The sequence below is a fragment of the Sminthopsis crassicaudata genome, chromosome 1 (genome assembly GCF_048593235.1).
Source record: "Sminthopsis crassicaudata isolate SCR6 chromosome 1, ASM4859323v1, whole genome shotgun sequence".
Taxonomy (NCBI): domain Eukaryota; kingdom Metazoa; phylum Chordata; class Mammalia; order Dasyuromorphia; family Dasyuridae; genus Sminthopsis; species Sminthopsis crassicaudata.
The window spans coordinates 297,767,366-297,781,730 of record NC_133617.1 but is presented as its reverse complement, the minus strand read 5'-3'; the positions used below and the strand labels follow the sequence as shown (position 1 = coordinate 297,781,730).

Below are 14,365 nucleotides of genomic sequence, written 5' to 3'. Positions count from 1 at the left end.
AGAATTTTACTGATTTTACGTGTTATTACACTTACATTAAATTTGTAGAATGGGACCTAAGGGATTTTTCTCATCTAGTCTGACTATTTTAACAAATGAAAAAGCTAAGGCCAGAAAAGTTATATGGCATTTTCTAGGTAATATGACTAGTTAGTGGCAAGCATGGTTTTAGAATTTGGATTTTTCCATTCTTAATTCAAAATTATCCATTGTATATCAGTGAAACAGAATCTGTTTTGAAATAAGTAATTGTATCTTGGCTTTTTAATTCACTAGCAATCAGGAAAAATAGGGCTCTCTCTCTCTTTTTTTTTTTCTTTTTTTTTAAGATTACCTTTCTGGGGAAAAAAAAAGATTAGCTTTCTGAGACTGTCCATATAGATTACTTCCCAACTACATTTGATTTTATTCTTTTTTGGTTGCCATTGATAAATATTATGTACCATTTTTATTGTTCTAAGTCCTACTAGTGCATTATAAAATGATGATAATTTTTTAAAAAGATGAATGCTGACAATCATCCTAATCATAACAAAAAATAAAAAAAATAGATCATGGTTGCATTTTCCATCATAGTACTTATCAATTTACCTGTAAAGAGCTGACAGGGGCCTCTTGTTTCCAGGTTTGGGTCTATAGGGTTTTGGTTCTCCAGCCATGTTGATATCTGAAAGCAAAGATTTCACAACGATTAGGTGACTTTATTGGCATTAAGCAAAATATGAACATAAGAAAACATTAAGGTTAAAATATAATTTTGTGCCCTTATCATCTGTATTCATAAAGTTCTCAGCTTCTTAAAATGAAAAACAAGCATAATATTTTGGTTTACATTATCTTTGCCAGGAACTTGTACTATCTGGAGGTTAGGAAGAGATAAGAGATAGTAAAAGATGTACCAACAATACTATCTCATTCCATTTATGAAATATTTGCTAAGTCCATAGTGTGTTGAAGGAATTGTGCCACAATTGTTCTGGGGAAAGGAAGACAAAAAAAGTGGGAAGAGGACTCACTTTCCAATTGTTCATGGAAGACTACATATAATGGAGAATGTTTGAAAAGCAACTTTAAATTCAGTTTTTAATTTTAAATTGTTAGAAATTTATGATTCTGGATGAGTTTTGAAATGAATACGTACAAGTTTTTATTATTTAAAAATGAACAAAGGAGATAGATAATAACAAGAACAAGATTCTATACTGTTTTACTACCTTTACACTTATCATATAGAATTGTTTAAAGAGAGAAGCAAATTAACAAATAAATAAATAAATTGGAAACTGGAGACTTTAGCCTGCCACAGTTTTTATTATAATATTCTTTTTGGATAATGTACTGCCAATACTTCTGAAGATAGGGTTAAGGTTTTGACAGCATTTTCATTATGTGAAATGAGTTTTATGAAAGGCTATTAAACTTGATATTTCCACAAAAGGGATCTCTCCAAAAGTGATAAAAGGAATGAAAAAAAAAGAATAGCAATTGTCCTTCTTAAACAATTTATTGTTCACAAAGGATAGTTCAAAGGCAGACTTACTTTTGAACAGACATGACAGATTTGCATTAGATCTAGAGGCCAGCTCCTAAATTCAGGGACCATTTCAACTTTTTAGCTTTCAAGTTGAAGGGATTAGGTTAAAAAAAAAAGACAGTATGGTGTTATAGGACAGTGGTTCTGAACCTCTCAGGTAGAGAAAAAAAGAAGAATCCTTGTAGTGTTATAGAAATTTTTGGAAGGAATTTCTTCATATATTTAAAGAAGGAACCAACTATTTCTGTCCAAGCTACTTCTGGCATATATGTGGAGAAATGAGTATCCACAGATACCAATAGCCTGTTTCACTCCATCTATCTCCTCTTCCCTCAACTGCTTATGTAGAGTAGAGTCCATTCCAGAACTGGAACAAAAACAGTCAGTTCTGAGAAGCCTGAGCAATAGTGTTTGACTAATTAGCACCATTGGTGGTGAGGGACTTCTTTTATCTCCTCAAGTCACCACACTGGCAAAACATGAAAGTTCATGACTGAGAAGAATGAACTGAACTTCTCTAACTATATGAGGCATTAGGATGAAGTTTCTATATACCACTGTGAAAGAGCAATTTAGTGTTTGCTCAGCCCTGGCCAGGAGAAAATATACTTCATTGTTAGTAGGGATCATTTCCAAATGGGGAAGTCAAGGATGACTTCATGAAGGGATAGGAGTTAAGCAGGCCTTAAAAGAGGGATTTATATAAGCAGAGAGGGGGAAAACATCCCAGAAAAAGAGAATGATGTGGAAATACATAGGTGTTTGGGGATAACAATTTGGGAAAATAGAGGAATAGTTGGGGGTGGGGAAAGAACAGAAAAGTAAGATAGAGCCAGACTGTTGTAAATCTTGAGTGCTAGGCCAAAGAATTTTAATTTTGTCCTATGAGCAGTGGAAAACTATGAGAAGAAAAATGACATGAATGTAGAGATAATCAATAGGAGAAACGGGACAAGCAAACAGATACAAAATAGGGAAAGGATGGGTCCAAACCAAAGACTAGATATAAGCAAAACTAGATTTGTCTTTTTCCCACATATTTGTGCATATAAAAATACCTCTGCCCCCTAGTATGGTCCTAGGATGGCAGGAATGTCAAAAGATTCCCATTGAGGCATAAGAGTGTTTTGTAAGATTGCCACCTAATAAGGAGACCATGGACTCAGATTACCTGGGAAAAATAAGCAAGAAATTAATAAACAGAATAACTATAGCGGATCTTCACCTTGTCTGAAACACTGCAACTATCTCCATTAAAAAGTTTGCCCTGTTAACTCCTCCCCTACCTTTTACATCTCCTTTATTTTTTACTTTTAATAATAATAACAATAACTAACATTTATGATGCTTCTAAGTTTGCAAATAATTTTGCAAATATCTCATCTTATCCTTATAATGATTTTGTGAGATAAGTATCATTCATTATTAACCCCATTTTATGCAGAAATTGAGACTGACAAAGGTTAAGTAAATTACTCAAGAGTGTTATACATACTCAGTATCTAAGGTAATATTTGAACTAGGATTTACCTGATTTTAGGCCTGGTGTTCTAGCCACTGTGTAATCTTGCTGAATATAATTATTCTTTCCTTGTTTCTTCCCTAAAGTCTTGGGAAGTACCTTATGTTGTAAAGTGTTGTACTTATCATGTGTTGTACTTATTTGCTTACATATCTTATGTATCCTATTGTGAGGTTAAGGATTGTGTCTTATTCATATTTATAACCCTCCCATTCCCCCAAGCTTCACCCCTGCCTGACAACCTCCCCCCTTCTCTACCCTGCAGTAGATGAGACAATGTCTTGTACATAGTAAATGCAAAAATCATTTGGATTTCTTTTTTTTATTTTACAATTATAACTTTTTTTTGAAAGTACATATACATGGGTAATTTTTTATAACATTATCCCTTGCACTCACTTCTGTTCTGATTTTTCCCTTCCTTCCCTCCACCACTTTCCCTACAGGGCAGGCTGTCTTATAGATGTTAGATATGTTATAGTATATCCTAGATACAATATATGTGTGCAGAACCGAATTTCTTGTTGCACCGGAAGAATTGGTAAAAGGTAAAAATAACCTGGGAAGAAAAACAAAAATGCAAACAGTTTACACTCATTTCCCAGTGTTCCTTCTCTTGGTGTAGCTGATTCTGTCCATCATTGATCAATTGGAACAGAATTAGATCTGCTCGAAGGTATCCACTTCCATCAGAATACATCCTCATACAGTGTATAAAATCATTTGAATTTCAAAAGAATTCATAGGAATGACATAAATCTTTCTCTCAACAAAGTACTTTATATATGTAGGGCCTCCTCTTTTAATTAGGATAAGGATAATGGAAATAGAAAATTAATATTCAGTTCTTGGTTGGGGAATACTAATAAAAGAAATCATTTTATTCAACAATACATCAATATGAATCTTTATTAAATATCAGTTAAAGGATTTACAGAACACTGATATTAATTCTCCTCAGTGGGTTTCAAATAATATGATAAAGAAAAATGATCTGGGATTTAGCAAATGGGTTTCAAAAACATCAAGAATAGTTTCCATATATTTTTAGGTATCAAAAAAAACTTAAGATCTCATTGGTATGAAATTGCTACACTAATTCATACCCCAAACTTTCCATGCATTAGAAAATTTTTGTAGTCCTCTCCTCCACTCCCATATCACAAAAATCAGGTTTGCTGATTTGCTGATTTGAATCTCTATAATTAGCAAAGTTGGTCCTTGGATTATAGATTATACTAGATCATTGGTCTCAAACTTGTCTTTCTAGCTGGATAGAGGTCAAATATAAGCAATCTTTGTATCTATAATAATCCCTCCCTTGAATTTTATCAATTAATTTTCTAAGAATGGAGAAGCAATATGCTTTTTTTTTTTTCTGAGATCTTACTGAATATGTCATCATGGTATGGCAATCACCCAGGAAAATATCAAAGGCTGTTTTAATGGAGTACCAATTGGAAAAGTTTTGCATTCTGAATCCTACAAATTATCTAGCACAGCCCCTATATTTGACATTTGGGAACAATGGAACTCAAGGAAATGAAGTGACTTGTTCAAGCTGACTCAGTAAATTAGTTGTAGAGCTAGAACTTCTGAATGTCTTCCTCAGGAACAAAGCTAATCATATTAATATAGGATAGAAGACACAAGTTAGCATTTCTTGGTAACTTGCTTATGATCAAAACGATAATAGAGGTAAATTCCACTAAATTGTGGGTCAAAATTTGTGAATATGATAAAAAAGATTGAGGATTCTGTCCTAAAGACTCAATTTTAATTGATAGTCAAGTAGATAAAATTTTGAGATTAAAAAAAACCCACTCCTATGGTTTTAGTAAATATGTAGAAATAATAATATCTTTTACATGTATAGTTCTTTTACATGTATAGTTCTTTCAAAGAATGTGCATAACCATAATCCACTGAGATAGCCAGAAAAGGCATTATTATTAATAATAGCAATTTATAATTACTGCTTTGAATAACTTATTTTTAATTTTAATTTTTCTTTTAAATCCTAAATTTAATGAACACTCCAAAGTGAGGACATGTCCTTACATAAGGTAAAACATGAAGAAAGAGGATAATAAGTGGGAGTATAAGTTTCTATTTCTATTATTTCTATTATTCTATTATTATTTACAGCTTTGCCATCCCTAATTTATTTGATCTTCATAAGGTAGGTAGCTGCAAAAATTATTCCCTTTTCCTAGCTGAGAAAATTGAGGCTCAGAAAGATTGCTTCACTGACTTTCCTATTGTAATGTAGTTATTAGAATTGTTTTCCTTTTTCTTTTTCTTTGTAAATCTAGAACCTAGAATACACATAGCACATAGCAGACACAATAAAATCTGTAGAATTGAATTAGTAGGTAGAACTCAGAATTCTAAACAAAGCAGGCCCAGTCAAGTTCAGTGTCACATTCATTTCTCATTTATAAATTAAGAAATTCTCTTTCTCATAAATTAAGATAATGAAACAGACTTCAGTGATTTGTATTTAACTTCTTGTTGTTTGGCAGTTTTCCTAGCTGAAAACTTTTCTTTAGGCCTTTTCAAGTCTCCTTGGTAATGATACTGAAGTGGATTGCTATTTGCTATTTCCTTCTCCATCTCATTTTACAGATAAGGAAACTGAGGCAAGCAGGATCATATAATTTGACCAAGGTCATACACTTAGTGTGTGTGTGAGCATGGATTTGAAGTTATGTCTTCCTGACTTCAGGACTGTTGCTCTTTCCATTATGCCACTTGCATTTAACTACTCTGCATTTATTATTTTTATCCTCCTATATATACTTATATACTTACATTCATTAGAATGTAGGTCCTTGCAAGAAAGGTTGTTTTGTTCTTTCTATCTGTAATCATATTTTTACTAGCAAAATGCCTCACAGGTACTTAATACTTAATAAATGCTCATTAACTAAGAGATATGCAAGATAACATGATAAGCTAACTACATCATCTTTTTATACTCTTAGTCAATGGCTTTATTATTCCATTCAATTGTGTTAGCATGAATGAAGTCCCTGTGGTTTGCAAGATTCTGTCTTAGAAAAACCTAAGTCTCAAACTTCAAGAAGCCTACAAGGCTATAAGGAAGCAGCTATCAGGTTATGTTGCCCATGGGGGGGGGGAAACAAAAACAAAAACAAAAAAACAAAACAAAAACATATCTAGTTTAAAGACAAGTTGACCATCTAAAAGAACTTTCTTAAAGCAAAATGTGTATTAAATAGAAGAAAAAAATGTGCTGGAGGAGGTAGGTTCATAGGGAATCTGAAGATAACCAAGAATGGTTATCTGTAGGTCTTCCCCTTATTCTCTATTTTTTTGCTCACCTTTTCTCCTTTTATCTTTCAATAGAAGTAACATAGAATGCTTAATTTAAGTTCAGTGTTGGGTTGGGACTAGAATTTACAATCTAGTGATTTCTTTTTGTTGAGTTATTTCTATCATGTCCAACTCTTCTATGTAGGGTTTTCTTGGCAAAGATTTTGGACATGATTCCCATGTCTTTCTCCAGTTCACTTTACAGATGGGGAAACTGAGACAAATAGTTAAGTGACTTATCAAGGATCAAACAGCTAGTAGATGTCTGAGGCCAAATTTGAATTCAGGAAGATGAGTCTTTCCTAACTCTAAATCTAGCAATTTATGCCCTGTACTACCTAATTGTCCTAGTGATACCTTAAAGTATTTTTTATGCACATGTGTGAATTACCTAGACAAGGAAACACAGATGGAGCAGAATAATTCTTTGAGATGTACAGAAATGGTAAATGAAGGCAAAATTGTACCATACTTTTATATTTAACTAAATGTGACATATAGCTCACCCTGTTCTTTATGGTATGAGCATGTTAAAGGCAGCCAAATTTTACACATAATTGGATAGCATTCCTATCTTGTCTTTGTTTTTTATCTACTCACAAAACCACGGTTAGTTGTTTAAAAAAAAACTTCAAAGATACCTGTAAAGCCATATTAAAGTATTCAGTGTAATGAGAGAATAAAATTGTCATCCAACTTTTCTGGGCAGTCACTGAATCAAGACCATTTTAATGAGGTCATGTATCTCTCCACTCTTATAAATTAGTTCTGACATAAGATTATAGCAGTCAGTTTTCTACTTATTAGAATGCTAATGCAAAGATGACCATTTGGCCAGATGCCATCTGTTACCAGGGAACATTCTATACTCAAGCATTATACCTATACAAGCAAAAAGAAATAGAAACTTAAATACATGGTAAGTTTGACCATTTTAGATGTTTAAAACTCATGAACTCAGCCATAATCACTTTTTCTTTCCATTATGTTAACAGCATCATTTTTAGACTTCTGATTTCTTTGTACACATGAAATAATAATAACTAACATTTATTTTGTTATTGCGATTATCTAGTCATGGCTGACTCTTCATAACCTCCATCTGGAATTTTCTTGAGAAACTTATTGGAATGTTTGCCATTTCTGTCTGCATCTCCTTTTATGACGAGAATGCCAGGCAAATAGGGTTAAATGGCTCACCCAGGACCACACAACTAAATTTGAACTCAGGAAGATGAGTCTTTCTGATTTTAGGTTCAATCCTCTATCCATTGTGCTACCTAGCTATCTTAATACTCATATGGCTAACAGATCTTATACACAAACACACAAATACACACATGTATAAATATGTATAGTGTTTACTATGCCAGGTACTTTGCTTAGTGTTTTGCAATTATTAGCTCATTTGATCCTCAAAATGACCCTGGGAGGTCAGTGCTATTATTTCAATTTGACAGATGAGAAAACTGAAACACAGGTTAAGTGATTTGCCCAATATCACCTAGTTTGCCAATAGTAGAATACTAGAATAGAAGAGTGATAAGTGGTAGAATAGATACTAGAGTTTGGTCTCTTGACTTCACATTTACTCTCTTTCAAGTGCATCCAACTATATCAAAGGCTTAGATTAATTCCTGGAACACAATTAAAGAGAAAAGCTGGATAACTCTGAGTATTTGATGTTTGTTTGGACCATGACAACTGGAATTTGTGGCAACAATAGAACCTCAATAACACCTACATAAAAGTCACCACAGAAATACCAGATGGAAGCACATTTCAGATCACAATCAGACCAGAAATTAAATCTTCAAATCTGTAATGATTCCTTAAGTCATTCTCTCTCTTTTTGTTCTTTTAGAGCATTTACCAGAAAAAAATGTGAATTAACCGAAGAAAATTCTTTTGAGCCATAAGAACTTCTTAAATATACACAAAAGAAAAAAAAAAGAATATGACCTCACTTTATTCAGGGAAGGGTTCTCCCAAGTAAGTATAAAAAAAAAAATGAACGTTCTTGGATATGTGATTCTACTAAAGAAAGCTAATAACATTCTGGGGGGAAAAAAGTGTGTTTAGTGTTTGGAGGAATGGCAAACTCACATCTAAGGCTCTAGTGACACAGACAGTTGAAACAATTGTGGAGATAATTCAGGCCAAGAAGGTCACAGGGAAAGAATTTTAACAATGTGCCCATCATGAAAATGAATTGGCAATTCTCTTTCCTTTCTTCTCTAACTTTTAGTTCTGTTTCCAACTGAGTGGTTTCTCTATTAAGGAGCCATCCTTCCTTCAGAAAAATAACATCAAACCAACATGACAGTATCTGAATTACTAATTTCCTTATGATTATCACAGGCGAGTCCTGGGCAACAGCAGGGGTGACTTAATTTTCTTCACAGCTTTGTCTTCCTTTCCTTGTTTCTCTCTCTTCTAATTTCTAACTCTTTATTGTATTCTGAATAATTCTTCTAAACTCTTTTCTTCATTGACTGCACATTCAATTGGGAAAGCTGTTGTGATAGCCATTATATAAAATCATGACTGTAATAGAAAGACAAAGGCTAATATTGGGCAGCTAAAAGCTACTGAGAATAATATATAGCATTCAGCATAAATCTCCTCTTCCTATTATCTTATAAACATTTTATTTCTTTTTTAATAATGTCTAAAAAATAGTAGATATGAATAGTGAGTAGCAATAGCTGTGATAAAAAATAGACCTCCTAGGGAAAAAACAATTTTAGTAATTCTCTTCAAAAGGCTTAGAATAAAATTATCCTACTTCTTAAGACTTCCTCGTATAGTGATTTCTAAAGGAGGATTATTTAATTTAACTATGAAAATATGTATTTAAATTTAATCCTATATATAGGAGCTCTTATTTGTGAAGATTTTATGATTCACAAAGTACCTGACATACATTATTTGAGCTTATCATCTCAATAATCCTTTAACATAGGAATTGTACATTTTACCTCAGAATGATTAAGTGATTTGCTTAGGGTCATAATAAGTGCTGAAATGGAATTTGAACTCAGGTCTTCCTACTATATTCTAGATGTGTGCAGTACAATGCTTACCACAACACTTGGCACAGGGTAGGTGTTTAAGAAGTGCTTATTGGCTGTTTGGCTCTCGGAGAAGCAAACTACTATGGCATATTTGTCCATGTTGAAATTAGCATTAAAGATATCATCAATAACATATCTGACTGAAAAAGAAAATGGCTTTCTAACAGAATAACAGAATAGACCAAGTGCTACACCACTACCCTTCAAACCTTAAAGATACAGAGGAAGGCCTCCACAACAGTGGGAAGATCCTCTACGGAAAAGTTATGGAAAGACAAAAACAAGAATTGAACAAGAAGGAACAGATATTTTGCACACTGATAGAAGTTACTCATACTGATGAGATCAAAGATAAGTCTAAATATCTGCTAAGGTTCATTTAATTTGTTGACTATTTAATACCAGATGGTAGCACTATATATTAAATATTTAGATCTCCCCAAAATATTTAAACATTAGAAAGAGTTAACAATTTTATAGGTTGAAAAGGCATCTCCCTTTATTTTATACCAATAGTATAATTGGTTCTACTACTTCTGGTCAGATCTGTTAGGAAAATTTTCCTTGTATCAACCAAAGTTTGCTTCTTTTAAACTTGCCCCTGTTTCTTCTACTGCACATCATAATGTTTAAAGGTGAAACTGTGATACCTATGGCATAGTGGCTAGTACACTCAGCCTCAAATCAGGAAGATCTAAGTTAAAATCTGGCCTCAGACACTTATTAGTTGTGTGATCCTGAGTAAGTTACTTTAATCTGCTTCAGTTTTTCTCAACTGGAAAATGGGGATAATAATAGCAACTACCTTTTAGGTTTGTTGTGAGAATTAAATGATAATATTTATATAGTATATATATTTAGTATATATAGTATATATTATATTACAATAATATTTATATAGTATTTTGCAATACTTAATGCAAATCTTAAGTCTGGGTGACTAGATGGCACAGTGCTAGACCTAGAATTAGGAAGACTTTACTTTGTGAGCTCAAGTCTGACCTCAGACACTTATTATCTGTGTGACTCTAAGTTAGTCACTTAATCCTGTTTGCTCAGTTTCTTCATTTCTAAACTGAGCTGGAGAAGAAAATGGGAAACCACTCTAGTATCCCTATCAAGAAAACCCTATGTGAGGAGTAAAGTGATGCATATAACTGAAATAACTGACTGAATAACAAAGCACTGTGTAAATGTTAGCTAATATTACCACTCCCAACAATAATTGCTATATGGATAGAGTACAAACTGGGATGGAAGGGGTTTCCAAGTCAGAAATACTTTGAGAATGGGTTTAGTGTTAAACTATGAGCAATGTTGAGGTTCATCACCAGAAAGTTGATTCAGTAGTCAATTTATTCCATACACATGCTTTTAAATTTATAGAAAAGGGAGGTCATAGATTATTGAAATCATACAATATCACAGAATTGTTTTTGTTATTTAATTGTTATTCAACTCTGTTCTACTCTTCATGATCCTATTTGTGATTTTCGTGGAAAGATACTAGAGTGTTTTGCCATTTCCTTTTCTATCTTGTTTTACAGATAGGGAAACTGAGCCAAATTGGGTTAAGTGACTTGCCCAGGATTACACAGCTGGTAAGTCTCTGAGGTAGACTAGAACTTAGGAGATGATTTTCTCTGATTTTAGGTATATACTCTACCCACTGTGCCACCTAGTTGCCCTTAGATAGAGCTGGTAGAATATTTTTCTTTACATTAACTGGAATATTATTCTTCTCAACTTCCCTTGCATGATCTTAATTCTGTTCTCTGGAGCCAAAGGGAAGGATCTCTCATCGAGGTAATCTTTAAAATACTCTTACATCACACCTGGACAGTGTTTTTATGTTACTTTGTAACCCTCAGTGCAGGAAACAGGGTCTGCCTTTAGCAAATACTCCATAAAGATTGAGAGCTACCTGACAACTTATACTAATATGATACTTTAAGATTAATAAATGTTTTCTTCATAATGGATCCTATTGTGATAGATTTTTTTCCTCAAGGAAAATAATATTTGGAGGGATTCAATTGCTTGTCCATAGTTATAAAATTATATCAGTGTCAGAGCTGGCTCTAGAATCCAAGTAGTACACTGTTGTGCAAAACTTTTGAATTCAGAGAGACTTCAAAACTGTACTATTTAATATCTCTGTTATCTTGGGCACATCACTTATAGCCTCTCTAGCCCTTGTTATTTCATAGATTAAAAATGGCCCCTAAATCCATTTCCAGCACACATTGGAACAAATATTCATTAAAGGACTAATGTGAGATCAAACAGCAGAATGTAATTCAACATATATCATGGATTTGTGACTTTGTGAGTCTTGGCTCTCTCTCCATTGATGCGAATAACAAATACTCTATATTAGAAAGCCAGAATAGTGCAGTGGATAGAACCCTGGACCAAGTCAGGAAGACCAAGGTTCAAATCATTTTATTTCTACTGTTGGCTATTTGTATAAATTTGAGCAAGTCACTGGACTTTGTATCAAAGTGTCATCTGTCAATAAATGGGTTAGATTAGATGGCTTCTACGGTCTAATCTATTTAAATCTATGGTCTTATGAATCTCAAGTTTTTGTGATTTGCTGGAGTTGAAAATTTGTCTCCTTGTGGTCAAATGAGAGTTATAAAACTCCTCTGCAGTTACTGGTGCTGGTGTTTGGATGACAAACACATAGTCTGTAGGGGACCAACGCCTTTTCAGCTGGTAGGACTTGTCAGAATTTGCACCCCATTGTATTATTTCACCAAACCTAGTAATTGCAATATAAGTTCTACCAATATATGGTAGTACCTTCTCTCAAACTACAGTCTTCAGAGTTATTAAGAGGACAGAGAATTAGTGATTTGCCTCTAATCACACAGCTAACGTGTCAGACATAAAGCTTGACCCTACATCTTCTAAGCACTAAGACCTCTATCAACTATGCAATACTGTTGCTGAGTAATTTTAGTTGTGCCTAATTCTTCATGACTTCATTTGGAGTTTTCTTGGCAAAGATACTAGAGTGGTTTGCCATTCCCTTCTCCAGCTCATTTTATAGATAATGAAACTGAGGCAAACAGTGTTTAGTGGGTTATAGTGAGGGATACAAAGCTAATAAATATCTGAAACCAAATTTGAACTTAGGAATATGAGACTTCCAGGTCTAGCATTCAATCTACTATGTCACCTAGCTGCCCCATGTGATACTCTTCTTCCATCGATTCATTTAAAATATATTTTAAAATAAAAGAAAATTATAAAATTTTTAAAAATTATGCTGAATAAAGAATGAGATAATAAATGGATTAGTGGAACAGAGGATAGTCTACCTCTCAGACCTGTGGAGGAGGAAGGAATTTATGACCAGAGGAGAATTAGAGATCATTATTGATCACAAAATAGAAGATTTTGATTACATCAAACTAAAAAGTTTCTGTACAAACAATACTAATGCAAACAAGATTAGAAGGGAAGTAACAAATTGGGAAAATATTTTTAAAGTTAAAGGTTCTGACAAAAGTCTCATTTCCAAAATATATAGAGAACTGACCTTAATTTATAAGAAATCAAACCACTCTCCAATTGATAAATGGTCAAAGGATATGAACAGACAATTCTCAGAGGAAGAAATTGAAACTATATCCACTCATATGAAAGAGTGTTTCAAATCATTATTGATCAGAGAAATGCAAATTAAGACAACTCTGAGATACCACTACACACCTGTCAGATTGGCTAAGATGACAGGAACAAATAATAATGAATGTTGGAGGGGATGTGGGAAAACTGGGACACTGATACATTGTTGGTGGAGTTGTGAAAGAATCCAGCCATTCTGGAGAGCAATCTGGAATTATGCCCAAAACGTTATCAAACTGTGCATACCCTTTGACCCAGCAGTGCTACTACTGGGCTTATATCCCAAAGAAATACTGAGGAGGGGAAAGGGACCTGTGTGTGCCAAAATGTTTGTGGCAGCTCTTTATATAGTGTCTAGAAGCTGGAAGATGAATGGATGTCCATCAGTTGGAGAATGGTTGGGTAAATTATGGTATATGAAGGTTATGGAATATTATTGCTCTGTAAGAAATGACCAGCAGGAGGAATACAGAGAGGCTTGGAGAGACTTGCATGAACTGATGCTGAGTGAAATGAATAGAACCAGAAGATCACTGTACACTTCAATGCTGTATGAAGATATATTCTGATGGAAGTGGAAATCTTCAACATAAAGAAGATCCAACTCACTTCCAGTTAATCAATGATGGACAGAGACAACTACACCCAGAGAAGGAACACTGGGAAGTGAATGTAAATTGTTAGCACTACTGTCTATCTACCCAGGTTACTTATATCTTCGGAAGCTAATACTTAACGTGCAACAAGAAAATGGTATTTACACACATATATTGTATCTAGGTTATATTGTAACATATGTAAAATGTATGGGATTGCTTGTCATCTAGGGGAGGGAATGGAGGGAGGGGGGATAATTTGGAAAAATGAATGCAAGGGATAATACTATTTTAAAAATTACTCATGCATATATACTGTGGAAAAAAAATTCTAAAAAAAAACTTCACCTGAAAAAAAAAATTATGCTGAAATATTTTTTTTCCTTAAAGTGAAAGGTAACAATCAATTTATGTGGTTATACACTTTAAATTTAGTTTTAGAAGGCAAGTTCTAGTTCAATATTAATAATTAATAAAATAATTACTCAAAGTATATAGACTTTTTGCTTTAAATAGTTAAGTACATGATTAAGGCATAGGATATGGAAGGTTCCTTAAGGATGACACCATGGAAATTCATTGGGTGTGACTGGGATTAGTATCTTTTGTCTATGTGATTTTGTCTTGGAAGCCACAAGCTTTCTTAAAAGAAATGGGA

The 14,365-nt window shown here is 33.5% G+C and overlaps 1 protein-coding gene across 1 annotated transcript in view; it reads right to left on the bottom strand.

Moving 5' to 3' along the window:
* RALYL (RALY RNA binding protein like) overlaps positions 1-14,365 on the bottom strand; it is a 758,144-nt gene that overhangs the window by 137,764 nt on the left and 606,015 nt on the right. Inside the window, 1 exon segment of the mRNA XM_074278973.1 lies at positions 592-667. Within this exon segment, the coding sequence (XP_074135074.1) occupies positions 592-667 (76 nt within the window).